The sequence below is a fragment of the Bos indicus x Bos taurus genome, chromosome 21, assembly GCF_003369695.1.
Source record: "Bos indicus x Bos taurus breed Angus x Brahman F1 hybrid chromosome 21, Bos_hybrid_MaternalHap_v2.0, whole genome shotgun sequence".
Lineage (NCBI taxonomy): Eukaryota > Metazoa > Chordata > Mammalia > Artiodactyla > Bovidae > Bos > Bos indicus x Bos taurus.
In genome coordinates, this window is record NC_040096.1 from 58,428,412 (window position 1) to 58,456,311 (window position 27,900).

General features: G+C 52.4%; 1 protein-coding gene and 1 long non-coding RNA gene across 3 annotated transcripts; one reads left to right on the forward strand and one right to left on the reverse strand.

The window, feature by feature from the left end:
* Nucleotides 1-994: 994 nt before the first annotated feature.
* LOC113879793 lies at nt 995-20,498 on the reverse strand. The gene is made up of 3 exons (XR_003507458.1): nt 20,413-20,498; nt 11,006-11,151; nt 995-1,293 (listed from the first exon to the last, which is right to left on the reverse strand). It is a non-coding gene; the product is annotated as an uncharacterized LOC113879793 (long non-coding RNA).
* Nucleotides 20,499-20,703: 205 nt separating this feature from the next.
* FAM181A (family with sequence similarity 181 member A) lies at nt 20,704-23,112 on the forward strand. 2 transcript variants are annotated; one of them, XM_027521595.1, is made up of 2 exons: nt 20,704-20,916; nt 21,724-23,112. In XM_027521595.1, exons 1-2 carry the CDS (start codon nt 20,704-20,706, stop codon nt 22,690-22,692), a joined length of 1,182 nt encoding a protein of 393 aa, XP_027377396.1. In that variant the 3' UTR covers nt 22,693-23,112. The 2 variants fall into 2 exon arrangements, with proteins under 2 accessions (XP_027377396.1, XP_027377395.1); XM_027521594.1 differs by having other exon boundaries at nt 20,721-20,981.
* Nucleotides 23,113-27,900: the final 4,788 nt, after the last annotated feature.

Here is a 27,900-nt window from a genome sequence, read left to right on the forward strand (position 1 = left end):
CCCACTTGGGTGCTGACACCCTCCTGGAGAGCCCTACTCTGTCGCGGAGACCAGTGAAGTCTCTTCCAGGATAATCTCTTACACCCACTCGCACACCTTGAACTTGGAATCCATGCAGGCGGGGCTGGAAGCCGATGAGAGTGGCAAGCCTGAGTCCTGCCAGCTCTGGGGGCCGAGTCCTTTAACTGCTCCTCCAGCAGGGGGCGCCTTGGGGCACCATCTCCCGCTGCCCAGGCCAACAAGGGGGTCATACGGTGTTGGACCTGTCTGGACCGCAAGGTGACCAGCTGACACTCAAAGCTGCCCACCTCCACCCCCAGTGTTAAGTGCCAAGGTTCCCTCTAGCTGCTCTGTAGTTTGAGCTGCTGTCAGTAAGCCACTGTGGGCCACGACGTGCCAGTTCCAAGCTCTGAGCCAAGCCCATCCCCAGCACCGGGAGGAAGGGCACTGCCCATTGACCTGGTCAGGCCCCTCCCACCTCTGAGCCTCCCCATCTGTAAAACGAAAGATCAGGAAGCATCTTCTCCTAAGACTTGTGCAGTCATGAAAAGGCCTTCTTGTTGCTATTTTGCCTGACGCTGCAGACATGAGATTTTACTAAAAAAATACACCCCTGCCTGTCCATGGGCATCTGGGCGTTGGCTGTGTTTCTAATTGTCAAGTTCTCTTCCTGTAGTGACAGCCTCCTCCTTCTACCTAAAATGCTTAGAAACACGTTGCAGTCCGGGAGGGGTTGGGACAGCTTAACTTGCTCTTTGTTTACCCTGCTTCTCAAGGGGGCCTGAGGCCCCTGGATGGACTAAGGGCACAAGATCTCCTTTGGGCCACCTAGGAAGCAATTAGGGAAGTCCCAGGGGGCGCTAGTGGGTAAGAACCCACCTGCCAATGCAGGAGATGTAAGAGACACGGGTTCGATCCCTCGGTCAGGAAGATCCCCTGAAGCAGGGCATGACAACCCACTCCAGTATTTTTGCCCAGAGAATCTCATGCACAAAGGAGCCTGGCAGGCTATAGTCCATAGGGTCGCAAAGAGTCAGACACTACTGAAGCAACTTAGCATGCAGGAAGTAATTTCCCCAGCCTGAGGGGAAGAGAAGGGGAGGCAAGTATAGAGTAATAGAAACCCAGAGAAAAGCCCAAGTGGGTGCTGTGGGAGCTCCAAGGAGTTAATCAACTGCGAATTGCAAGTACTGGGAGACTTCCTGGAGGGGGTGATACTTGGGCTGTGTCTTGATGGATGAGTAGGTGTTTTCCAGAAAGAAGTCGGGGTGTAACAGGTGGAGGGCATGATACCTGCAAAGGAGAAAAAGGGCAGCATGAAGACTCCAAAGTCCTGGAGTGCAGACTTTGGCTCTACTGCCCCACATGACTTCAGAGAACTAGCCCTTGGACACTGGGTGGGGGGTGGCAGAGGGAAATGAGCCCAGAAGGGACAAGAGTGCCCCCTTTTTTCTCCCCGCTCCCACCAGCCTTCAGGCTGCAGTCTAGCTCCCTCCAAGACTCCGTGTCCAAGCCTCAATTTGCTAAAGAATCTGTCAACTCAAATCCCCAAAGGAGGCGCCCTTGACTCCCTCACCTCTGATGACCCTGCTCGGTACTCTGCAAATCTCGTCTAATTGCTGGCCTGGCTTCAGTGGGATCCCCTTTAAAAACCCACCCTCTACGTGGCCCCAGTTGACTTTCCTGGTGTAGTCACTTGTTTGTGGCATCCATAAAACCAAGCGCCAAACTCAGCTCCAAAGTTGTTCACATCTGCCCTGCAATCCAGCTCTCCAAGGTGTGTGGAAATCATATTACAAACCCTCCAGCCGAGCCTGCATCCACATCCCCAACCGCCCTCTTGGTCTCCCCTCCCCCACCACTTCAGCACCTAGGCCCAGTGCCTACAGCTAGAGATCTCCCGGATTATTCAAGCTCTCCAGGCCCCAGCTGTTCTCAGTGCCTGGCCCTGCCTTGTCTGCAGAAACACCAATGAAGGCTGCGGCCTAGGCCCTCCCCTTGCTTTTTTCTGCCTCTGACCACCAGTCCTGGTGCTCCCCTGTGACTGTGCCTGGCATGCTATCCTCCTGTTTCTAGGGGAGCTGTGAGTACATTAAAGTTTCTTTCAATGGGATCGGCCTCTGTGTGGTGACTCAGTCACCTTTATGATAAATTCTAAGACCTGGGCACAACTCAGCAATCTCCTCTAACTCCCAGGCCTTAGACACTGGTCCATCGTGGTCTCCCACACTCGCGCTTCCCCTAAGAATCCGAGCTCACGTTTCTACCTGCCCTCATGACACTCCAGATCCATGTCTAAGTGACATATCAGGTTTACGGTGGCCAGACCTGAACTCTGGATTTCCTCCCACAAACTCACTCCTGCCTCTGCTTTTCTTTTCCCAGAAAATATCCTTTCTGTTCATCTGCTTGCTCGGGTCAAAGATCTAAGGGTTACCTTTGATTGCTCCCCTTTTCTTGAAAGCTCATGCATGTCTCTCTCTGGGAAATACCTACTGTCACCTTGACATTCAGGTCCCAGCTTAAATGTCTCCTCCCCAGAAAGGCCCTCCCTGACCTGTCTCATGGCCCCTGTTAATCCCCTGCTTGGGAATCAAGGCCAGAAGCTTGGGTGTGTTCAGGGTCTGTCTTTTGCACATGATGGAGCGGGCTGGGCTCTCCGAGGTGTCTGTTGTGTCCCAGCATCCCGGGGAAGCCCGGGCACAGAGCAAGTGCCTGGGAATGCCTCTGCTGGGTGTCAGGCGGAATGACCCGAGTCCTCAGGGCTGGGGACTCAGGCACCTGGAGTGTGTTCTTGGGAGGGAGGAGCAGAGAAGAAGCTTAGAGAGGATGGGGAGGAGGTCGTGGCCAAGCCAGAGAGAGAGGCAGCTGACACTCGGGCTGACCCTGGCCCAGGACCTGGAACACTGTCGACTCCAGCCATCCACTTACTGATTCACACGTGTCCAAGTCCACTCTCTTTTTTTAAAGAAAACTATTTTTGTTTTTTTTGGCTGTGCCAGTTCTTAGTTGCAGCAACTGGGATGGACTCTTAGCCACTGAGCCACCAGGGAAGTCCCCAAGTCCACGCCCCTTTACAGTCACATACATCCAAACGAGATGCGGTCATCTCAGCCTTCAAAGCCATTTGAAATCTGGTTAAAATGGGCATTTAAGGTGGCTTCCCTAGGAAGAGGTTTGGGAAGGCTGCCTGATAGGTATATGAGCCTCCAGTTTCTCATAGTAGTGGGTGATGATCCCACTCCTCCTTGATCAGGGAGAGAAAGGCCCTCCCCAAACCCTGCTGAGCCTTTGATCCTGGGCCCAGAGCCCAGGACCCTCAGCAAGCCTCCCATCCCGGGGCAGAGGAGGGGGCTCCTGGGTCAATCAGAGCCCCCCGAGAGGCCGCTTGGTCTCTGATAATGCTTCCCCAACTCATCTGAGTGAGATCTCATATGGTTCCACTCTGCCCTCCAGGAGAATGCCTTTGGGAGAAGTGGAGAAGTGCATACTTGGTGATGCATGGCCAGGCGAGGAGAGAAAGCAAAGCCAAGTGAACCACAGGCTTTGGAATGTAAGCGTGCTTTTTGGGTCCTTGAAAGTGGTCCACTGAACCCAAGGAGGGTGTGGTTACGGTATGGAGGGGCTCCGTTCTCACTTCACCCCTGCCCCAGACCAGAAGGACTCTTTGGAAAAATGAAATTTGAAGCTAGCTTGTCATCTGTGAGTCTAAAATGATGGAAAAGGGGTGATGGGGCAATGCCAACATTCAAACAGTACTCTTCAGCCCAGAGTCAGGTCCTCCTGGCCGGCAGCCTCAGGGTGCAGGGGGCATGGTGCCCATAGCCACCTGGGATCCTTTCCATAGACTTTAATCTTCTAAGAGCTGTAGGATGGTCTCCTGGCTTGTCTTTCTTCCTGCTTTTATTCTAATAGGCCTTATACGAGAAACTTAAAATGACTCAGGGGAAGCTGAGGAAGGAAAAGGGAAGGGTGGGGTCAGCAGCAGGAGCCCCGCAGGGACTGTCATTAGGGACCCAGGAAATGCATCTGCAAGCAGGTCAAGGAAGGGAGGGCGCATGCTGGAGACCGTGAACTGGAGGCTCACTGGGTAGAGCCTCGTGAAAGAAGAAAACACCGGTGCTGCATTATATTGTTTAACACCAGTGTTGGTGTGGGTTTTTTTAGCATTTCCAGCCTGCTTCCATTGTTAGTCGTTGTATCCTCTTTCATTCTAAGAGGAGGCAGAGTAGGCATGAGTTGTTATTCCCATTTACAGATGGGGAGAAGTGTCCAGAATGGGGATCCTCACCCAAAGGCATGGATCTCCCCCTGTGACTTCTCTGAACCAGGGGCTCTCTTTACTTGGACAACTCCTCTGCTTCTTGGAGAACGCAAATCAGGAGAATCAGCCTCCAGAAACTGCCCTGGGGTCCCACCCTCACCCCCAGTAACGCACTGAAGTACATCCTGTCATCAGTGTTGTAACTAAGCCCCCCTCCCCTCCTGGAACGTTCCCTCCGAGAGGCAAGCGACTCCCTTGGGCCCTGCTCCACCTCCCAGGCCTGGCCTCGCCCTCCTACCAGCAAGTGCTGAGCACATGTCAGTGGGTAGAGGTTTGGGGGTGTGGGTGGAAGCAATGAACAAACATCAATGTGATCCCGAACCCCCTGCTCAGCGAAAACAAGGAGGGGCTTCCAAGTATCCCAGATCTATTCAGAAATGGAGACTAGATCTTCCTGGGGTTGGAGGTAGGAGGTGGGGGCAGGAAGGAGGTGGGCAGGGGCTCTGGAAGGTGCTGGATGGGGTGGGACGTGGAGGGCTCCCTTCAGAAGCCTGATGGCGTGGGAGCTTGGGCTGCAGGCCTGGGAGACCATGAACTTGGGAGCAGAAGGACCTAAAGTCTCCCTCACCTGCAACGCAGGAGACTCTGAACAATTCAGAGGGCGCCCACTTGTGGTCACTTGAGGCCAAAGGCAAGCACCCACAGAAGAATCCTGCATTTTCCTCTCGTAGCCAAACAACAGCGCAGAAAAAAAAAGGCTCAAAAGAGAGGGTGGGAGCACTGCTTTCGGAGTCAGGAAGCTTGACCTCGCCATGCCACGAGCTCACCTGGGTCTTTGGACGAGCCATTTCAGCTCTCAGCTTTAGTTCCCTCACCTGATTAATAAGGAGGTCAGATGAAATGAAATGATACGGGATGGATGACAGAGGATGAGATGCTTGGATGGCATCACCGACTCGATGGACATGAGTTTGAGCAAGCTGCAGGAGTTGGTGATGGACAGGCGTTCTGAACGTCCATGGGGTCACAAAGAGTCAGACACAACTGTGCAACTGAACTGAACTGGACTGATGAAATGAATGGGAAATGCTGACCACCGGCCAGCTGTGGGCTAAGCACGGGCCTGTGTTATTTGGGCTCCTCCAAGGGCGTGGCTGGTAGGCGACAGAGGAAAAACTGAGGCTCGATTGGTTGAGTGGCTTGTCTTCAGTCACCCAGCTGGAAAGTGGCAGAATTGGGCACGCCCCCCTCCCCCAACTCCCATGGGTTTCTCATGGCCTCCACGGTCCCTGCTATTTCTGTCCTATGGTTCAAGGTGTCTGCTGGAGAGAGAGAGATTCGCAGGAGCCCTTAGGGCCGTGGCAGGCAGCTAAGACGGGAAGTGAAGAGCCAGTTGGCCAGGCTTCCGGCCACAGTGCTAGCGCTAAGTTGCTTCAGTCGCGTCTGACTCTGTGCGACCCTGTGGACCATAGCCTGCTCCTCCGTCCAAGGGATTCTCCAGGCAAGAATACTGGGGTGGGTTGCCATTACCTCCTCCAGCGGATCTTCCCAACCCAGGGATCGAACCCACGTCTCTTACGCCTCCTGCATCAGCAGGCGGCTCTTTAGCACTAGCGCCGCTGGGGAAGCCCTGCTGCGGCTGCTGCGGCTGCCGCTAAGTCGCTTCCGTCGTGTCCGACTCTGCGCGACCCCAGAGACGGCAGCCCACCAGGCTCCCCCGTCCCTGGATTCTCCAGGCAAGAACACTGGAGTGGGTTGCCATTTCCTTCTCCAATGCATGAAAGTGAAAAGTGAAAGTGAAGTCGCTCAGTCGTGTCTGACTCTTAGCGACCCCATGGACTGCAGCCCGCCAGGCTCCTCCATCCATGGGATTTTCCAGGCAAGAGTACTGGAGTGGGGTGCCATTGCCTTCTCCGTGGGAAGCCCTAAGTAAGCTCATATACAAAATGCACCGTCAGGACTTCCCTGGTGGCACAGCGGCTAAGACTCAACCATCCCTGTGCAGAGGGCTCAGGTTCAATCTCTGTTCAGGGAACTAAGATCCCACATGCCATATGGTGTGGCCAAAAATTTAAAGCACTATCTGTGGGAGTTCCCTGGTTGTCTAATGGTTAGGATTCCAGGCTTTCACTGTCATGGCTCAAGTTCAGTCTCTGGGCAGGGAACTGAAATCCCACAAGCTGCATGGCATGACCAAAAAAAAAAACCCAAACAAAACAAAACCCAAAATGTACTGCCTTTGCGGAAGAAATTATGACCACCACTCAACTAGCCATCACGAAACTATGTTCTCTGGGCCGAGCGCTTACCCAGGAGAAGATCCAGCTGCCCCAGGGCTCCGCTCTTATCCTCTGCCCCGCGGTGGTGGAGGATTTGGGGAGTGAACCTGCGCCCCTATCTGTCTCCTTATAGATGGATGTAGCGCTCTGACCAGGGCTTACTGGTCTCAACGGAAGCTCCTGACATGGGGCGTCTCAGAGGGACTCATAGGGACCCCAGGGGAAAGGTTGAGTGGAAGTGGAGGGGGAGCTGATGGCAGGGCAGAGACCCTCCTACACTGTGCCAGGTGTCTCAGGGGGAGTTAGAAGTGCTCCAGCAGTGAGGTTTTGGATTTTTTTTTTTTCTGGTCCAGACTTTGGACATTCCCTCCAATGAGATGACCATTTCATAGGATCGAGGAAAGAAGAAAAGAAAGAGCGACTCTCTAACATCATCACCTGTGTCCTCCCGGGCACTGCTCATTAATATCTAAGTTAACCTCAACTTTAACTATTTCAAAATTAATTATTTATCTTATTGTAATAGATTTCAATTAATATTTTAACTGAATTGAATTAAAAGCAAAAATAAACTGTAACTATCTTGTAAGTTTCACCATTATATTGCAAAGCTTTTCTGTGTTAGGGGAGTATTATTCTGTCACATGTAAACACTTAAAGCATCAGCATTTCTGCACCTCCCTCCAAGTTAGAATGTGTTAAAATTTTTTTAATATGATGAGAACTTCATGACATGGAAGTGGTACAGGGCTTGCCTGAACCCAGGCTGAGTGTCCCTGGGGCCTGCATCCATTCATAACGGGACTCAGCCTCCCTGGGGAGAGACCTGGCAGAGGAAACTGAGTCAGAAGCCCAGAGGTATGGGCCAGACCAGTGTCCCGGAGTGTGGGAAACATTAATTCGCTGAGAATTTACTTCTCCAGCACCATGTGTGAAGTACAGTTCTAGGCACTGGGACAATCGAGTTAGCAGGAGTCCAAGTTCCTGCCTTCTGTGTGACTGACCTCTAGTGGCATCAGGCAGTAAAGCAGGTGCATAAATATCCACAGGGCTTCGTGGAGGTGAGTGTGATGGGGAAGAATAAAGCAGAGAATGCAGCAGGAGGATAGGGGGGATAAAGACATAAATGAGGTGAAAGGGTGGACCCTGCAAAGATCCAGGGCAGGGGTTGGCAGTTTTCTATAGAGGACCAGATGGTAAATATTTCTGGTTTTGTACGCCCTCTGGTGTCTGTCGCAGCCACTCTTGCCCCAGAGCAGCATAGATGGATCAGGGCCTGGCTGTGTCCCAGTAAAACTTTATTTATAGAACTAGGTGGCGGGAAGGGAGTTCCTGAAAGCGGGAACAGCAAATGCAAAGATGGAGTGCCTGGTGATTGAGGAAAAGCAAGGAGAACTGTGGTTCCCTGAAACAAACACAGGAACACCGTACAAGGGGGTGATGTTGGCCAGAAGAGCTCGGGTCTGGCATGGGGGCGGAGGTGAGCGGGCACTGCGTTCACCATGGTAACTCTTCTTATTTATTTATCTGTTCATTTATTTGGCTGTTTGGGGTCTTAGCTGTGGCATGTGGGAACTTTCACTGCAGTGTATGGATCCTCCAGTTGTGGTGTGTGGGCTCCATGTGGGAATCTTAGTTCCCTGACCAGGGATCGAACCTCTGTCCCTTGCATTGCAAGGAGGATTCTTAACCTCTGGATCACCAAGGAAGTCCCGTGGTAACTCTTCTTACTCCCCTCCTACCTAGTCAGGACCTGTGAAGGACCCTGGGAAGGGAATGCACAAAGCAGGCTTGAAGAGCCCATTTGCTCGTTACGTAATTGTTCCTCTCCTGTAGCAAGACTTTGTTCAGAGAATCCTTTAAAGATATATTTTGGGTTGGATTTGGGTGACATACAGAACTGCAATCAGAGGTCAGGAAGCAAAAGTTAGGTGATGAAAAGGAGCCCACTGTGTAGGACCAAAGAGGAGCAGACGCTCCAGGTGGGAAGCACAGGGCTGGAGATCCAAGAGGCCAGACCAGACAAGAGGGGACAATGCCCTCCATTTCTCTGAGGGGTGCAGTGGTGTAGACACAGACCGAGGTCAGACCCAGCTCTTCTGCTGCTCAGTACAGTGACAGTAAAGAATTCTAACTCCCCAAACCTCAGTTTCTTAACCTGTCAAATGGGAAGGATAACTCCTGTCTTAGAAAGTTTCATTTATTCATTGGTTCATTGAGGATTAAATGAGACGGCAGGTATAAAACTCTCAGCACGTTGTGGTGTTCAAGGGGCGTCAGGCCCCTGCCCCACCACCTTTCTCTGGGGAAATCCCACTCCCAGGGGGCAAAGGCTCCTCTTTGATGATGAGAGTCTGTTGTTTGTGCAAAGCAGCCAAGAGGGAGAGCTGTGGCCAGGAGGGCCAAGCATTGCGGAGGCAGCTGCTATTTACACTTTGGGAGATGACTGTTGAGTTTCCAAGATGGCTCGGAAGCCAACCAATCATTTTGCTCCATATTCTAGTTTGTTCACTGAACCACATTCAACAGGCTTTATTATGCGCCTACTGCATGCAAATATGGCCTCCCAGGTGGTGCTAGTGGTAAAGAACCCACCTGCATGTGCAGGAGATGTAAGAGAACCGGGTTCAATCCCTGGGTCAGGAAGATCCTCTAGAGGAGAGTATGGCAACCTACTCCAGTATTCTTGCCTGAAGAATCCCATGGACAGAGGAGCCTGGTGGGCTACAGTCCACTGGGTCTCAAAGAATCGGACATGACCGAAGCGACTTAGCACACATGCATGCAAATATACATGGAAGACAACTTACTTTCTCACCTTATCCTGCCCTACTTCCTGGGGCGACCTCCCCCCTCCACTGCACTAAAGTTCTCACTGGCTCCATTCTCCAACATTCCTAACACCCCAGTCTCAGTTTGTTGACTGAATCAGTGAACTCTGGCCTGGAGAGTGGGAGCACTTGAGTCCTTGGGGAGTCACTTCCCTTCTCTTTGTCCTGTTCCCTTAATGAAAACCCCAGAGACTCGGTTACCAGAATGTCAACCTTAGCATCCTGTGATGGGTTACCAGAATGCCAAGCTTTGCATCCTGTGATCTCAAACTGGATCCAGGGACACCTAGCTAATCCAGGCCCATGGAAGACATCACTAGCTGATTGGGGCATTCTAACTGCTAAGCCCTGAGGGGCCCTCGGAATCTTTCCAGGGGCACCCGCCAGCCATCACCAATCAAATCCGAGTTGGCAGTTGAGATTAAACGGACTTTTCATCCCGGGCTGGTGTCCTGGGTGAGGTGAAGAGACACATCAGAAAGGCGCCAGAAGGTACAATCCAAGTGATGGGGCATGCGGAGGGCGGCAGGGGCCAGAATGGGATCTCTCACGGTGAGAAGTGAAGCCCTGGTCCACTGGGGCGTCCACAGGGGCACTGAGATACTACTTCCATGTCACTCCTGTCACATCAGCCCCTCTACGGGTGAGACATGCCCAACGTGGACATCACCTGGGCAGTTTTGGACCCAGCACAGAGGGGAAGCAAAGGAGAGGGAAGGGCATTGGCTATGAGCCAGGCACCTCGTTAGTCTTTTTCAAAGATGATGTTTCTTACTTCCCATTATCTGCCTTGCTGGGGAACTTCATTTTAAAGATGAAGAACCTGAGGCTCAGAGCTTATTATCATAAAACTATGATAATCTGCTGGGGTTGAACTCCAGCTTCACCTCTTCTAGCTGTGATGTCTTGGGCAAGTCCCCTAGTCAGCCTGTGGCTCAGTCTTCTCATCTGTAGAGTGGGGAGGATAGCAACAGCCAGCTTGTTATGAAGGAGTTGATACAGATGACATTTTTGGAACATTCTCTACAGCATAGGGTAAGAGGTCTATTTGCTAGGCTGTTAGCATGGATGTCTTATTCATTTTGACATCTCTGGTGCCTCGTAGAATGCCTTGCACATAGTAGGTGCTCATTAAATACTTTGGAACTAAACCACTGGGCTCTGACTATCCTTAGAAGAGTCTTGCATAACTCTCCATGTCCCCATTTCACAGAGAGAAAAACTGAAGCTCTGTGTGATTAGCTGACCTGCCCAAAGTGCCAGAGCTAAGAAATGGTGGAGCCAGCCTCCACTCCAGGTGTATCCCCCAGAGTGCTTCCCTAAGGGGCTTTACCCTTCACTTTTTCCTTAAAATGTCTCCAAGTCTCACCTGCTGCTCAGCCCCTGAATAGAGGATACATAACCATGTGACAGGAGAATGCACGAGTGGACAGTGATTCTGACCAGAAGGAATTCATTAGCCAATGAAGTCTGAAAGCTAGATCTATAAAGAAAATGAGGTGTTTGATAAGTGTGTCCCAAGCTGACTTTGATTGCAGGCAGTGGGAGGTGAAAAAATGAACATGATATAAAGCAGATTAAGAGAGTTCAAGGTGCCCGTAAGCTGGGTAGGGATTGAACACAGGTTTTACCTTATTTGTTTAGTGGAGGCTGCTGAAAGGTGCAGAGCCGCTGCACGGGTCAGCAGGAGAGGGTGTTGTGATCTGTTAGTGATGTCTGCATGGGGACGGAAGTGACCAACGGGGATGGAAGTGAACAACGGGCATCCAACGACCATCTGTAAAGGAAATGATAAAAGGCTGGTTCTTTGGCTGGGATCTGGCCCCAAGCCTCGTGGCAAAGGGTCCTGAGCCTTTCCTCTATCTCCTGATGCTCACTCGGTGACCGAGGTGTTTTGTAAATGGCCAGCCTCCAGAACAGCCAGGGGCACTGACTCTAGAGAAACTGAGCACGGGCAAAGGGCAGAGCCCTCCTTGGTGAGACGAACACTGTCTGTCTTCTTCCTAACCTCATCTGCAAGTTTGCTTTAGTGTCCAGTCACTCAGTCGTGTCCGACTCTGCACCCCCATGGACTGCAGCACGTCAGGCTTCCCTGTCTATTACCAACTCCCAGAGCTGGCTCAAACTCATGTCCATTGATTGAGTCGGTGATGCCATCCAACCAGCTCATCCTCTGTCATCCCCTTCTTCTCCTGCCTTCAATCTTTCCCAGCATCAGGGTCTTTTCCAATGAGTTAGTTCTCATCAGGTGGCCAAGATACTGGAGTTTCAGCTTCCGCATCAATCCTTCCAATGAATATTCAGGACTGATTTCCTTTAGGATGGACTGGTTGGATCTCCTTGCAGTTCAAGGGACTCTCAGGAGTCTTCTCCAACACCACAGTTCAAAAGCATCAGTTCTTTGGCACTCAGCTTTCTTTATGGTCCAACTCTCACATCCATATATGACTACCGGAAAAACCATAGTTTTGACTAGATTGACCTTTGTTGGCTGAGCAATGTCTCTGCTTTTTAATAAGCTGTCTAGGTTGGTCATAGCTTTTCTTCTAAGGAGCAAGCGTCTTTTAATTTCATGGCTACAGTCACCATCTGCAGTGATTCTGGAGCCCCCAAAATTAAAGTCCCTCGTTGTTTCCATTGTTTCTCCGTCTATTTGCCATGAAGTGATGGGACCGGATGCCATGATCTTAGTTTTCTGAATGTTGAGTTTTAGGCCTGCTTATTCACTCTCACTTTCCTCAAGAGGCTCTTCAGTTCTTTGCTTTCTGCCATAAGGGTGGTGCCTTAGTGTACTAAGTGACTTCTAGTGTTGGAACTATAATGAGGCTTTGGACCTGGACATGTTTCCAGGCTCTCTGAGAATCTTCACCTGCCTAATTTATCTGTCCTGGAAGGAGTCTCAGAGAGCACCCAGGCACTGAATTTCCAGCCTGGCTGCACATTAGAATCACCTGGTTCAAAAAAAGAAAACAGGGTCTGACTCACCTCCCTCATCCCACCCAATAAAAGATTCTGAATTTGTTGGTCTGGGGAAGGGCCTGGCATCAGATAGAGAAGCACTGATCTGAGACAACCGTAAAATGATGGTAACGTGTTGAAAATAACAAGTTATGTGTGTACACTGAAATATGTAGGGCAACCACTAAAAAAGAAAAAAACTATATAAAGAGATATATTTTAAAAAAAACAGAAAACAAATGACCAAATGTCGGATTTAATCCCTAACATTTCATCAGTTAATGTAACTTAAATGACATAAAAATTGGAAGAGATTGGCAGAGTTGATTAATAAAATTATCCAATCACATATTGTCCCACAAGAGACTCACTTCAAATATAACTGTAATAGGCAGGTTGAAGGTAGAAAGATGAATAAAGATATATTATGTAAGCATTAATTTACAAAAAATCAGGAGTGGCTATATTAATACCAGGTAAAGGCGATGGCACCCCACTCCAGTACTCTTGCCTGGAGAATCCCATGGACGGCGGAGCCTGGTGGGCTGCAGTCCATGGGGTCGCTAAGAGTCACATGTGACTGAGCGACTTCATTTTCACTTTTCACTTTCACGCATTGGAGAAGGAAATGGCAACCCACTCCGGTGTTCTTGCCTAGAGAATCCCAAGGACGGGGGAGCCTGGTGGGCTGCCGTCTATGGGGTCTCACAGAGTCGGACACAACTGAAGCGACTTAGCAGCTTAGCCGCAAAGTAGATGTTAGAGCAAAGAGAACTACCAGGGATAAAGAGAAGCATTATGTAATACTTAAAGTGTCAATCAACCAAGAAACAAAACATAGCCATCCTAAATGTTTGTGCATCAAAAAACAGAGCTGCAAAGTACATGAAGTAAAACCCATAAGGCTGAAAGGAAAAGAAGACAAGTCCACAATTACAGTTGAACACTTAGACAACCCTCTTTCAGCAACTGATAGAGCTACTAAACAGAAAACCAACAAAGATATAAAAGAACTGAACGGCATCATCAGCCAGCAAGTTCTCATTGACATATAACACTCCAGCCAGCAGGAACAGAATATACATTCTTTTCAGGTGTTTGTGGAATATTTGCTAGGATAGACCATATCCTGGCTCATTAAATAAACTTCAACAAATTTAAAAGAATTTACATTACACTGTGTATGTTCTCTGACCCTAATGAAATCGAATTAGAATCAATAGCAGAAAGATCTCCTCAAATCTCTAGGTGCTAGAAATTAAAACAACATACTTCACGAATATATGGGCGAGAGAGACAGATTTATTATGAGGCACTGACTCATGCAATTATAGAGGCTAAGAAATCCTATGATCTCTTAGTTTGCCAAATGCAAGCTAGAGACCCAGCAAAGCTGGTAGTGTACTTCTAGTCTGAGTACAAAGGTCTGAGAACCAGGCGAGCTGAATATGTAAGTCCTGGTTCAGTTCAATGGCAGGGGAAGACTAATGTCCCTGCTCAAGCAGGGAACCGGGAAAGAAATAAATCCTCCCTCCTTTGCTTTTTGTTTTATTCAGGTCCTCAACAGATTGGGTGGTGCCACCCACACTGGGAAGGGCAATGCCTTCTTCTCAGTCCAGTATTTCAAATTCTCATCTCTTCCAGAAACACCCTGACAGTCACACCCTGAACTCATGACTAACCAGACATCTGGGCACCTTGTAATCGAGTCAAGCTGACACATAAAATTAACCATCCCAGGGTCAAAGAGATTGTATCAAGGGAAATACAAAAATGCACTGAACTGATTGAAAATGAAAATAAAACATGTCAAAATATGTGAGACGCAGCTAAAGCAGCACTGAGAGGAAATTTTATAGTGCTAACTTTTTACATTAGAAAAGCAAATCTCTATAATCTAAGTTTAGGAAACTAGAAAAAGAGAAACAAAACAAATCCAAAGAAGAAGGAAAAAAGTTAAAAAAGAATAGAAATCAATGAAACTGAAAACAGAAAACAATAGAGGAAATCAATAAAATGCTTGTTCTTTGAAAGATCAATAAGATTGTTTAGCAAGGCTGACAAAACAGACACAAATGACTAGCATCAAGGATGAAATGGGATTGTACTGCAGATCCAGCAGATATCAAAAGGATAATAAGAGAATAACATGAACTGCGCACATAAATTCAATAACCTAGAGGAGATGGATCCATTCTTGAAAGACTACAACCTACCAAAGCTCATCCAACAGGAAGGAGATAATCTGAGTAACTCTATAAATATTAAAGAAATTGAATCCATAGTTAAAAATCTCCCTCAAAATAAATCCCCAGGCCCGGATATTCTCATGGGAGAATCTTACCAAACATTTAATGAGTTAGCATCAATTTTACACCCTTCTAGGGGAAAAAAATGCAAAGGAAACACTTCCCAATTCATTTTATGAGGCCAGTGTTATCATGAAGCCAAAACTAGGAAAAACAATTACAAAAAAACAAGCCTATAGACTAATACATTCCATAAACATAGAGAAGAGCAAAGAAAAAAAATCTGCAACAAAATATTAGCATATTATATTCAGCTTATATGAAAAGAATTATACACCCTAAGTGAATAGGATATTTTCCCCAGGAATGCAAGGCTGGTTCAGTATTTAAATATCAATCAGTATGATCCACCATATCAATAGGCTAAACAAGAAAAACAACATGATCATATAAACTGATGGAAAAAAATCACTTGACAATATTCAACACACATTTGTGATTTATTAAAAAAACACACACAAATGTCTGTATATTAGGAATAAAAGAAAACTTTCTCAATTAGATGAAGAGCATCTACAAAAATCCTATAGCTAACATCAGACTGAATGCATTCCCCCTGACACTTAGGACAAGGCACACATGTCTGTGCTCACCTCATCCAGCATAAAATTCTTTCCTGAACCCTGATCTTTCTGAGACCCCACATGAATGAAAATTCAATGCCCTATCCTCTCTTCCTTGAAAGTTGTGTTATCAGACTTACCAGCTCATTCATATCACCTTCAAGAAAACACTGGGGAATGCAAGGGAGTACATCTAACTTTATTATGCTAACTCTGTTCTAATTTATGTTAAGAAAAAGCACATTTGCTAAGTTTGGAACCTTTGAAAATAACACTGACTTGTGACACACCAGCCCCTCACCAATGTCTGTGTGTGCAAAAATGGAGGCTGAGAACTACTTATATAATCCAGCCATGAAACTGAGGCCCAGAGAAGGTGAGTGGCTGGTCCAAGATCACACAGCCAGCTATAGGCAGAGTTCAGAGATCTTGTCTCCAAAGCCAGTGGTGAAATTGCTTCCAATATGGGACTTAATCACACTGACATTTGTCCCTGTCACTGCAGCCAGGGACACAGGGACTGTCTGAGCTGGGCTGTGGCTTCTCCTGGGTCGTCATGAGGTCTCCAATCGCTCTGAGGGCCCAGCCATGCCGATGAACAGCCTCAGTTGTGAGGCAAGTTTCGCCAAGACGGGAAGCCCGCGGCTCAGCAGCCCAATTTCAACCCCACACCTCCCATTCCAAAGAAGCCAGGAAGCCTGTCTGCTCTGATTACAGTTGACAGCAAGCCTCAGGCTGGTCTTTGATAGAAACACTCCCATTATATAAAGAGGTTACATAAATCATCTTGTGATGTCTGCGTCACACCACCACAGAGGTGCTGGTTGCACCACTGTGCCCTCGCCCTCCATGTGGCCTTTGTATGTTTCCTGAGCTGGGGTGATTGGCAGTACAGCTGATGTCAGATTGTAATCTATAGACCCTTGTTTCAACATTCCCTGTCATCAAAACAACTTCCTTGTTCTGACCTACTGTTTGCAATATAAATAGGAAGCATGCATTTGTTTTTTTTTTTTTTTTGGAAGCATGCATTTGTGTGTGCAAAAATCGATCTGTGTTCACTGCACACCACTGCCACTATTTTACATAATGGGCTCCCACACAATACTTTTTAACGGGCTTCTCTGCATAAAAGCAGTTTGAAAGCCCACTGCCCCCAGATCACCTCCCTAGGTTCCCTCTGGCTTGGCTGGCACAAGACATGGCCAAATGCCTCCTTTAGTTTTCAGTTTCGGGTTGCACCTGGGTCAGCTAACTCCAGAAGAGGGCCATGTCAGATGACATCTAGAGATTCTGTAAGGGTGGCCCCTAGTAGTTTAAGAAACAGAGGAAAGTTAGGGAGTTGTTCATTTCACTGGCGGATGGGCAGAAAATGGGTGCTTAATCATCAAGACAAAGTTGACCTGTTCTGTAGTAAGTTGCCTCGGGAACAAAGGAGCAAGCCAAGCGAGCCCACTCTGGCCTCTCTGGTCCCTGGCACATGGTGGGTGCTGAATGGAGTCGCTCGTGATGAACAGTGTGGATAAATTTGAGGCGGGGTTAACACAACTGGAATGTTGGAGATCCATGGCACTGACAGCAGATGGTTGGGACGGGACCCTCAAGTCCAAGTCAGCACCGTTGGCTTGCCTTCAACAGAGCTTTCTAGAGCCCCTGCTGTGGTGTAGGGGGTCGCAATTGTGAAACAGTGCCTCCCGTTTGAAGACACATGGAGCACACAATGGGTCATCAAGTGCATGCATGGCAGACACAAGGGTCCGTCATGAAGGCCTGCTCTTTGCCAAGGCCATTCTAGGCACTGGAGATACAGAAATGAGCCAGTGGACAAGCTCCCTGCTTTCATGGAGCTCACACAGGTGGCGCTGGATGGGTGGGGTGTATAAACAATAATACTAGACAGGAAGCAGTTGCTTCTAGTCCACAAGGTAAATTCTATGTAATGGGATGTCCAAAGTACTTAATTCATGAAACATTTAGTGAGAAGCTACTTTCTTGGGCTCCAAAATCACTGTGGACAGTGACTGCAGCCACAAAATTAAGACGCTTGCTCCTTGGAAGAAAAGCTATGACCAACCTAGACAGCATATTAAAAAACAGAGACATCACTTTGCCGACAGAGGTCCATATAGTCAAAGCTATGGTTTTTCCAGTAGTCATGTACAGATGTGAGAGTTGAACCATGAAGAAGGCTGAGTGCCAAAGAATTGATGTTTTTGAATTGTGCTGGAGAAGACTCTTGAGAGTCCCTTGGACTGCAAGGATGTCAAAATAGTCAACTCTAAAGGAAATCAACCCTCTATATTCATTGGAAGAACTGATGCTGAAGCTGAAGCTCCAGTACTTTGGCCACTTGATGTGGAGAGCTGACTCACTGGAAAAGATCTTAATGCTGGGAATGATTGAGGGCAAGAAGAGAAGGGGCTGACAGAGGATAAGATGGTTGGATGGTATCACTGACTTAATGCACATGAGTTTGAGCAAGCAAGGAGGCAGTGAAGGTCAGGGAAGCCTGGCGTGCTCCAGTCCATGGGGTCTCAAACAGTCAGACATGACTTAGCGACTGAACAGCAACAACCCTCTGTGCCAGCCTTCGGTGTTAAACCAAGGAGGTTAGACTTCATCTTCGAATCTGTAAATGGAGGATGAGAGCATGTATAATGCTGGCATGTTGGTGAAAGATTTCCTGGATGTTTGAGCTGGGCCCGGAAGAGTGCTGAGGGGACAGGGTTGCCTGAATTGGGCCCAAGAAGCAGAAGTCCGAAGCTTGTCTTTGCGTCACCCACTGTAAACGGGAAAACAACTGCTTCCCTGCACAGACCCAGGACCACACTGAGAGAATGACTGTGGGAATTCTCTCCAGAGCGAGGCATGATTATTTTCAGTGATGTCTTTCCACCTGTGTATACAGGCCATCAGAAAATCATGGAGAAGGCTTCCTCAGCAGTCCCAGAGGTGTGGCCTGAGGCCTGGGGTGGGGCTGGGTCTGTGCAGGGTGGTGGTTCAGGGTCTCAGGCCACAGTTCAAGCCACAGTTGCCACCCCTCCCCTCGCCTGATCGCCCATCGCTGTAGCTCCCATGTTCCTGAGTCAGAAGTTGAGAGTCACGTCCTGACGAAGGACAGAAGAGCTGAAGCTAGAACTTGACACAGAAAACCCGGTCTGAGAGGCTGTCCAACCCAACAGCTCAGGGGAGCGTCATGGCCTGGCGGGACTGACATGGGCTTTGTATACAGACAGTCCCGGCTTCAGGTTCAAGTTCTACCAGTTAGTAGCTCTGGGCACTTGGGAACCTAGCTGCCTCTTGTGCTACCCTTCTGGGCTGGCCACACCCACACCTCGGAGCGGTCCCAGGGCCGCGTGAGCTGGTCCAAGTGCGTGCGTCTCAGTGGGGACCAGGTGCTCTGCAAGTCTCCATAAATCACCCTGTTTTTCTCTCCCTCCCTTCCTTGCTCGCCTCTCTCCTTTATTTGGTGGAAGGACAGCCCCTATTAAGAGCTCTGGAGATTTTTAAAGACGCAGACTGGAGTCCCACGAAGCTCAGGGACCTGTTGGGGATGGGAGTCCATCATTGGTGGATGGGGATGACGTCACGGGCAGGCGGCGTCAGGTGGGCTGAAGGGACTGCAGGCGCGCTGGCCTCTCGGAGGAAGCTGAGATCTGAGCGGAGTGTGCAGAGAGCATCCCCACGCTCTTAGAGGAGGGAAGGCCTTCCAGACAGAGAGGCTGGCAGGAGCAGACACAGAGGGTCTGGAGGCCAGGCGGGTCTGGGGCTGGGGTAATTTGAGGTCAATCTCCCAGCAGAGAATGATGGAGAAGGTGGCTCCTGGGCCGGCTATGGGTTGTGGAAGGGCTGGAATTCATACGAGCCTGGGTGCCCCCAGCAGCAGGCAGTGTGGAGCCATGGTGAGAGCTGCTCCAGAGCCTAACCGGGTGACCTCGGGCAGCAGAGTGCTTTCTCCAGCCGTGTGGGCAGGGCACGTTGGAGCAGAAAGGATGTCTCCTGCTTCTACCAGTCAGGGTGGGCTGGACGGAGCTGCAGAAGTGAAAAACCCCTACATCTCAGGGGGTGAAATGACAGTGGTTTAGCCCTCAGGCAGGCAGAGGCTGCTGCAGATAGGGGCCCACAGTCGGGGTGCTGCAGCCCAGGGTCAAGCCTTCATCTCAGCAGCAGGGGAAGAGGGCCTAAACCATCTCCTCCAAACCCCTCATTCAGCCTGTGGGGACCCTCAGGCCAGAGCGGGGTTGACTTGGAGCCCCCGTGCTGCCTGCAGGCACCTGGCACTGGCAGTGGCTGCCCACTGGCCAGAAGGAAGGGGTGGGAGCGTCACTGGTGGGTGAGTCCTGCCCTGCCGGGGCTCCCAGGCTGGGGGTGGGGAGGGGGCTTTGGAGAGTACCCCTGGTACTTTAGTTCGTGATGTCAAGGTGTGGGCTGGTGTCGGCTGGCTAGGGGGCAGGATGAGAAGGTGGCAGAGGAGAGGGGGAAGGAGACGGAGAGGAGGAGAGGAAAGAAGAGGCAGAGGGTGGCGTGCCGGGGGCCCACCCAGCTGGCTGGCACGGAGGCCTCGCCCATCCGGATTTCCCAGGCAGTCTCCCTCAGCCTGCAGCCTCACCTTCCCTCGGGCCAGTCAGTGGGCAGGGCCAGCGGCCGGCCCCGGGTTCCCTTGCTTGCTCGGAGCGGCCCTGCTTGCGGCCCCGCCGGCGTTGGCACGGTGACAGTAGCCAAGTGTGCAAACTTGTGCCATTGTCCCCAGGCCAAGGGGAGCCATGGAGACTGGCTAATATGACACAGGAAAATGTTTGCTGATGGCAATTCTATGGGCTTTGTCCACCTCTTTCTCCATCATGACGACTCGATTTAAGTCCCTAACTGTTTGACTACAAATGCTAGGGGACCGTGCAACGCCAACCTTTTGTCCGGCCTCACTGAATGGGCAATTCAGGCTTTGTGCAGCTCAATTGAGGAAGCAAACATAAAGACAAGATTCCTGAGAGCTCCGGCCCCCTTCCCATGGATATCCCAGCACCTCGTTAGAGGGCCCTTCCCTGGCCACCTTTCCAACATCAGCGTGCTGCCCGCCCTCGCAGGCCCGCCAGTGCCCATGCCTTGGGAAGGGGGTGGGGAGGGAGAGAAAGAGAGAGAGAGAGAGACAGTGCGAGTGAGCCACTCAACACTCAAGGACAGCGGGGAAAGCAGCCCGCCCTGGCTTACCCCGTCCGATTGTCTGTCTGCACTGGAGCATGGCCGCTGCGGGCCCGGAGTCTTGGGGGGAGGTTTGCAAGCCCATCTCTTCTGGGTCCAGCCCCTCCTCAATCTTGGACTTTTTAAATACACACACACACACACACACATACGCGCACGCACACAACACACCCCGCCCCCTCGAGAAACCAGGGAACTGAGGTCAAGGGGAGGAGGGGCGTGGAGGCCGAGAAGGGAGAGTGGGCTGAAGGGTAGAAATTTACCGGGAAATGATTGCATTTGGGAGCTGTCTTTTTTGTGATGGTCCCCATGGTGACAATTTGTGACGGCAAAGAATGTGGGAACGGGGCCGCCGCCTGCTTGGGATGCTTTGTATCTGGAGAGGCGCTCCTGATTGGCCTGAGGGCCCCCCAGCTCCGGGGACCCGTCGTCCTCCATTCAGCCCACTCGAGGGCGGCACAACTGCCTCCAGCCGGACCACGGAGCTCGCCGGCCGCGCCAAGCCTGGCCCAGGTCTGCAGCACGGGGGAAACCTCTGCCGGGCCACCTTGGCGGGGGCCCGGGCCCCCGCACTTTCGGTCAGTGTGGAGGCCCTGGCGGCTCAGGCCCCACTAGGTGGGGGGCGTGGGGCTGGCCGGGGCCTGGGGGAGGGGCAGGGGGCTGCGGGGTGGTGGCCGAGGAGGCATGAAATTGCTGCAGATGCTTCTACGGGGGAGCCCCTGCTGCCCACAGCCTGCGATCAGCCCGCCAGGCAGGCCTCGGCTTGAGTGCCAGACAGGGGTCCTGCCTGTCCTGCGTGAGACCTGTGGGTGGAGCGTGGGGACCAAAGGGGGGGGGGGCGGCTGCTAGCAGGACTTGGGGGCGGGGGTGGGAGGAGGAGGGCACCGCCAGGCAACCAAGGGGCTTGGCCTTGCCTTAAAGTAGAGTGGCTGCCTAGGCTCAGAAAATGAAAACCTTGCTGGCAAGTCGTGCCCTGCGGGCAGCGTGGTGTGTGGGGAGACACACACGTTGCTGGTGGGCTCCCACCCCAGCAGTGCCATTTGGTAGGGCCAAGTGGCCTTGGGCAAGTTGCCTGACCTGTCTCAGCCTCACCTGCATGTGCGGAGCCTGTTGAAGATGAAATGGGTTTCTTCCCGTTGCATCCCAGAGGCTCTGGGAGATGCTTAGCAGCCTGAATGGGTATCCCATGACCCAGGGATTCTGTCTAGGCCTGAGGGGGGCTGAGGTGGGGACCACTGCTGTCTGCAGCCATGTAGCCTTTGGGGAGGGTGGACTGTGGATGCTCGGAGAGACACCAACGGCTGTTGTGTCCCTCGCCAGGTTGGCTCTGTGCTCTTCCCTGGAGCTGCCAGCTGCCTGGAGAACCCAGCCTCTTCATGGAAAGCCCGGTGCAGCGGCGCTCTGGTGATGGCATCCGACAGTGACGTGAAGATGCTGCTAAACTTCGTGAACCTGGCGTCCAGCGACATCAAGGCGGCCCTGGACAAGTCCGCGCCCTGCCGCCGCTCGGTGGACCACCGCAAGTACCTGCAGAAGCAGCTCAAACGCTTCTCCCAGAAGTATTCCCGGCTCCCGCGGGGCCTCCCCGGCAGAGGGGCTGAGCCTCACCTGAAAAGGGGGCCCGAGGACCGGCCCGGGAGGCCGCTGCCCCTCGAATCTGGCCACGGTTCCAGCCCTGGCGGGGGTGGGGGCTGCAAGGAGAAGGCATTGGGGAACCTGGACCGGGAGGAAAGCCTCTCTAAGGAGCGGACCCTCCATGGGCCAGATCCAGGAGCTGCCAGGCCTGGCCAGGTGCCCATGAGGAAAAGACAGCTGCCTGCTTCCTTCTGGGAAGAGCCACGGCCCACCCACAGCTACCCCGTGGGGCTGGAGGGGGGACTGGGACCCCGGGAGGGACCTCCCTACGAGGGTAAGAAACACTGTAAAGGCTTGGAGCCCCTGGGGCCCGAGACCACCCCAGTGCCCACCTCCCCCAGGGCACCAGCTGAAAAGGAGCCACTCAAGATGCCTGGGGTCTCTCTGGTGGGCCGCGTCAGTGCCTGGAGCTGCTGCCCCTTCCAGTACCATGGACAGCCCGTCTACCCAAGCCCTCCAGGTGCCCTGCCCCAGAGCCCGATGCCTAGCCTGGGCCTCTGGCGGAAAAGCGCAGCTTCCCCCGGCGAGCTGGCCCACTTCTGCAAGGATGCGGAGGGCCCGGGGCAGAAAGTGTACAGACCTGTGGTTCTGAAACCCATCCCCACCAAGCCGGCTGTGCCCCCACCCATCTTCAATGTCTTCGGCTACCTCTAGCCAGGTGGGGAGGGCCTTGGCTCCCTCTTCTGGCCTGCAGGGTATCGGGGACCCCCAGGAGCGAGCTCTTCTGGTGAGGAGTGGGCTGGGAGAGAACCATCCCTTTGCATTGGGGGGAGGAGGGCAGGGCAGGATGGGGCAGGGGCTTCTTCTCGGGCAGCAGTCCAGCCAGTCCGCACAGCCTCCGGAGGCCAGCCCCTCCGCAAGCAGGCCAGAGCCCTACAGATCACCTGTGTGCCCGTGCAGACCTCAGGTGGCCGGGGCCTTTGCCCTGGCCCTCCGGCCACCCCAGAAGCCAGCGTTACACCACCTGTTCACCTGCCACCCACTGTGTAAGCCAGTCTCAGTCTTGTTCTTCTTGTTCTTTGTAAATACTAAGAAGGTTAAGAGAATAAAGGCATTTCTTTTGCAGTTTTCACATTCTCGGGTTCATGAAGTTGATTAGTCCCCCGGCCTAGGAAATGCTGGCTATGCCCAGGTGGAGGGCTGCTTACAGAGGCTGGCAGGGGCGGGGGGTGGTGCCCAGAGTGGCCCAGAGGCCTCCGTGATGCCTGAAATGGGCCTGGGAGCCTGATAGCTCAACCTGAAGGAGGGTGGAGAGGATTCCTGGGAAAGGAATGCTCTGGTTCCCAATCTCAGCAAATAGAGGCCAGGGGAGGCCTGGAGCCCCAGAGGGCCCAAACTGCTCTGGAGAATAGGAGCTGGTACTGGGGTGTATGTGTGGGGGGTGGGGGATGAATCTGTCCTCCTGGTTCTGCCATGGGATGTAGGGCTGGACCCTTCCTCTCTAGGCCTCCCTGCCCCACCTGTGGGATGAGGGGTGAGATGAGAACAGGACCCTCGGTGGCACCTCCCACCCCATCACAGCCTCAGAGCAGAGGCTGGGCCAAGGCAGTCATGTCCGACCCTGGTCAGAGGGGAATGTCAGGCCGAACAGGAACGGGGCCTCTTGTGGACAAAATAACTGGTTGTCTGACCGAGTTGTTTCAAAGTCATCACCATCACTGTCGTCACCGTCAACATCACCTCTAGCTAATTCAGATTCCTAGGTCTCCTGCCGCTGGCTCTCTTCCCGGGCCTGATGCAGCCCTTGGCACACACTAGGCGCCCGTCAATGGAAAGATGAGGGCCTCTGCCAGCGACCATGCACACGGAGGGGCACTGCTCGTGGGCAGCGGCCCTCGGTTGGCCCCGACAGCACCCAAACCAGCCAAGCCACTGGAGGCCTCCACCATCCTGCAGTGGGTGGCGTGGCTCCATGGCTGAGAGTGTGGGGGCTGCCACAGAGGCTGAGCGTCTCATTTCCTCAAAGCACAGTTCTCACGACTGGGACAGGGGCAGGGGGCCAGCCTGGCGGGGGACTCCACACCCACATCGACAGCAGAATGTTGAACAGGTTACTCCCCATTCTGCGCCTCCGTTTCCTCCTCTGTAAAGTAGCACATGCGTGCTGGGTCTCTCAGTCCTGTCCGACTCTGGAGCGGGTTACCGTTTCCTTCTCCAGGGCATCTTCCCAACCCAGGGGTTGAACTTGTACCTCTTATGTCTCCTGCATTGGCAGGTGGGTTCTTTACCACTAGTACCACCTGGGAAGCCCCTCCGTAAAGGAGGGACCAGATCAAAGATAGCAATCAGATGCACCCACCACTTCTGCATCCAACGTGAGCCTCATAACTGGTCACAGACGCTCCCCTTTCAGGTCCAGATATGGCCTCAGAATCCTTCCTAACACAGGACTCAGAATTAGTGATTGCTAAGGGCCTGCAGGTTCCCCCTGAAGTGAGGCATCCCCAGGGATGGGGCAGCTTGCTCGCTGGGAAAGTTGGTAGGTTTCTGGTGTTTTATGTCCGATGGTCTCAGAGGATGGCAAAGCCGCAAGGCCATGTGACACAGGCAAGGTTGTTTTGCATGATCATCTGGTTCATGAGGTAAGGAGCCCTCGGCCAGGACCCTCACCTCAGGCTGCTCCACTCTTAGACAGGGTCCCTGGAGGAGGCAGGTCCCCTCTTTCCCGACTTGCACGTCATTACAAAGGTCCCTGCAGGACCCATTGTGATAAGGTTCAGTCCTTCCACACGGTACGGCAGGGTGTCAAAAGCTCTAATCCTGGCCCTGCCACCTAGTAGCTGTGTGACCTTGGGCAAGTTACTTGACCTCTCTGTGCCAGAATTTCTTCATGTGAAAAATGTGATCGAAAATTTAAAAAAAGGAAAATAGAGCTGCCACGTGGGTAGCTGTGGGGATGGTGAGAGCACCAGGCAGTCTAGCGTGGCACAAAGGATTGAAAAGCTGCACCCACCCAAAGTCACCTAGTCATCTGACTAAGTCTCTAGGTCCTTCCACGCCAGTATTTCAATGTTTATAGACTGGGCGGCCCACAGGAATGGGTTCTAGGGCCATCGAACCAGCCGACTCCTTCAGAGAAGGAGCCCCGCTCTGGGAGGCATGTTTCCTTGGGGTGCTGCTCCAGCGCACGGAGCTTGGGCCCCCACAGCCCCTCTGGGGTTCAGCCTTTCCCAGGGGGTATACCTGGTGGTTCTTCTTCAGTCACACGCTGGGAGCCTTGTCTGGAAGCAGAAACCTTTACCAAGGTGCCACCCAACAGAAGCACCTGACATCATAATTCCCCACGTGGAAACAAGCTGGGGAAAAGACACACCTCGGAAATTCTCAGTATCAAAATAAATGGACAGCTGCCGCTGCAGAAGTAGCTGCTCCCCTAATCAAAACAGCACTGGGTCACATGTGCTTCTGCCCACGACATGGAGCCACTTTCAGGACTTGGACTGTTGGGTGAGGCTGTCTACACATCTCTGAGGCTGAAATCCTCCCAGGGGCTGGGTAAGCATGGGAGTGCGGGCTGCACAGTCCTCTTGACAGCAGATATTGTCAAAAAAGGAAACCCCTGGCACAGTCTGAGCACCGACCAATCAGGATTGACTCCGGAAGCAGTGGGATGTTAACCCTTTAGCTGCTGGGTTATGCAGAGGTGGTTGGGGGACTGGGAGGGGAATCTGCAAAAGCCATGCCTGGGTGAGGCACTGGAGAGGAAGGACCCCGACCAGTGGCTGTGACTGACTGGTATGGACGGATAACAATATTCTAAGAACCAAGGTGACTCCAGGGCCTCCCTGGCTAGAGATGGTGCCAATGCTGAATGCAGGCTTCCCTGGTGGCTCAGCTGGTAAAGAACCCACTAGCCAATGCAGGAGATGCAAGAGACTGCAGGTTTGATCCCTGGGTCAGGAAGATCCCCTGGAGAAGGAAATGGCAACCCGCTCCAGTATTTTTGCCTGGAGAACTCCATGGACAGAGGAGCCTGACAGGCTATATAGTTCATGGGGTCGCAAAGACTTGGACATGACTGAGCATGCATGCGTGTGCATGCACAAACACACACACACACACAGTGCTGAATGCAGAGACTGAGCCCTCCCTCCCACCTCCTGCCATCTCCTCAAGCCTCACCTCCTCCAGGGGAGACCTCCCTGTGACCAATGTCCCTATCCTGCCTGATATCCATGGCCCCTGTCTGTTAGGACCCCCTAGGACATAAGGTGACCTGAGAAGTGCTGGAGCCTGCCTGATGCCCAGCCCCATCCCAAACGCACCCAAGCATCTTTCTGTCCCATCCCATCCTAGACTGCCGCCATGCCCTCTGGCTCCTGGTCGGAGGAGGCATTATGCAGTCAGGATTTTCCCTACTATGCACCGAGCCCTCCTTGGCCCCTTGCTCTGGACCCTAGGGTTGAACATCCCCAGTCTGGGAGGATGCAGGCTTCCTTCGGGATTTCTTCAGGATCTCTGCAGCAAGACAGCACGAGACTCTAGCCAAGCACTGCTGGGCTGGACCCCCTGGGATTTGCTGTGTGTACCCAGGCAAGTCCCTTCCCCTCTCTGGGCCTGTTTTCCCACCTGTACCAGGGAGGAGGGGGAAAGAAGCAGCCAGGTCCCCCAAACCCCTGGCTGGAAGGTGCTATTGGCAGACTCGGCCTCTTTAGGAAGGCACTGGGACTTACTGGTTCCATGGAAAGCCAAGATGTAAGAGCCAGAAAGGCCACCAAGGGCCACAAGGCTGGGAACCCAAGGCCCCAGAGGTGCAAGCCCTGGTGAAGCCAGGCCTGGGACCAGTGCTCTTGCAACCCTCCCGGCTGCTCATCGAGCAAAGGCCATAAATAACCTTTGATCTCCATTAAGAATCCCAGGGACGGTGGAGCCTGGTGGGCTGCCGTCTGTGGGGTTGCACAGAGTCGGACACGACTGAAGCAACTTAGCAGCCGCAGCAAGCCTCTCCTAGAGGAGGCCCGAGCAGGCTCTTCAGCAAGGTCACCTGCTCTGGTGTCACCTGAGTGGCTTTAGTCATGTGGGGGAAGACAGTGCCTATGAGCTACTGTGCGTGCTCACTCAGTCACATCTGATTCTTTGCGACCCCATGGGCAGCAGCCCACCAGGCTCCTCTGTCCACGGGATTCTCCAGGCAAGAACACTGGAGTGGGTTTCCATTTCCTTCTCCAGAATGACTGACTGTGACTTCCATGGAAAAACAAACAGGGTTTTGTAAGAGAGACTCAGACCTTGAGAAAGTGCCCTAAGTGCCAATCCTCAGTGCTCTCACCTGTAACACCCACAGCAGGCTGGCGGCTCCTGCCCGGCTACCCCCAAGGCATGGGAGGATGGGAGGATGCTGCAGAGGGCACAGGGCTGGCTTCCTGCCTCTCTAGTGTGGGGCCTTTGCGAGGGCTGACGACAGCCTCCCTCCGGCACCTGCTCACAGGAGCCAGTATTTAGACGGCTTTCCCCTCGTATCTCAGCCTTTGTCGCCAAATGGGTGAGTTAAGACGTGAAGACAGTGGCAGGGAACATGTGTGTAAGACAAGGCCAGGTGTTAGGAGACTTGTAGGCTCTGAGACCTTGTTTGTGATGAAGCTCCGGTTTCTATGGCAACGGAACCAGGAGAGAGAAACCAACGTTGCCAGCTCCGATCACAGGGCAGCAAGCTGCCCCCTCTCCTCAGGCCGTCGGGTCTCTTCTGGTGAATGAAGGACACATGCTCTGGGGCCTTTCAGAAGTCCAAACCAAAGTGACACGATCAGGGCTCCATGTGCCCTGTCCCAGCCCCCGGTACCACCCTCACTCCCACCAAGAGCAGGGCTGAGGACCTCAAGGCCCTGGAGGGTGCTGGTGAAAGAGACTTCACTGGGCAGGGCG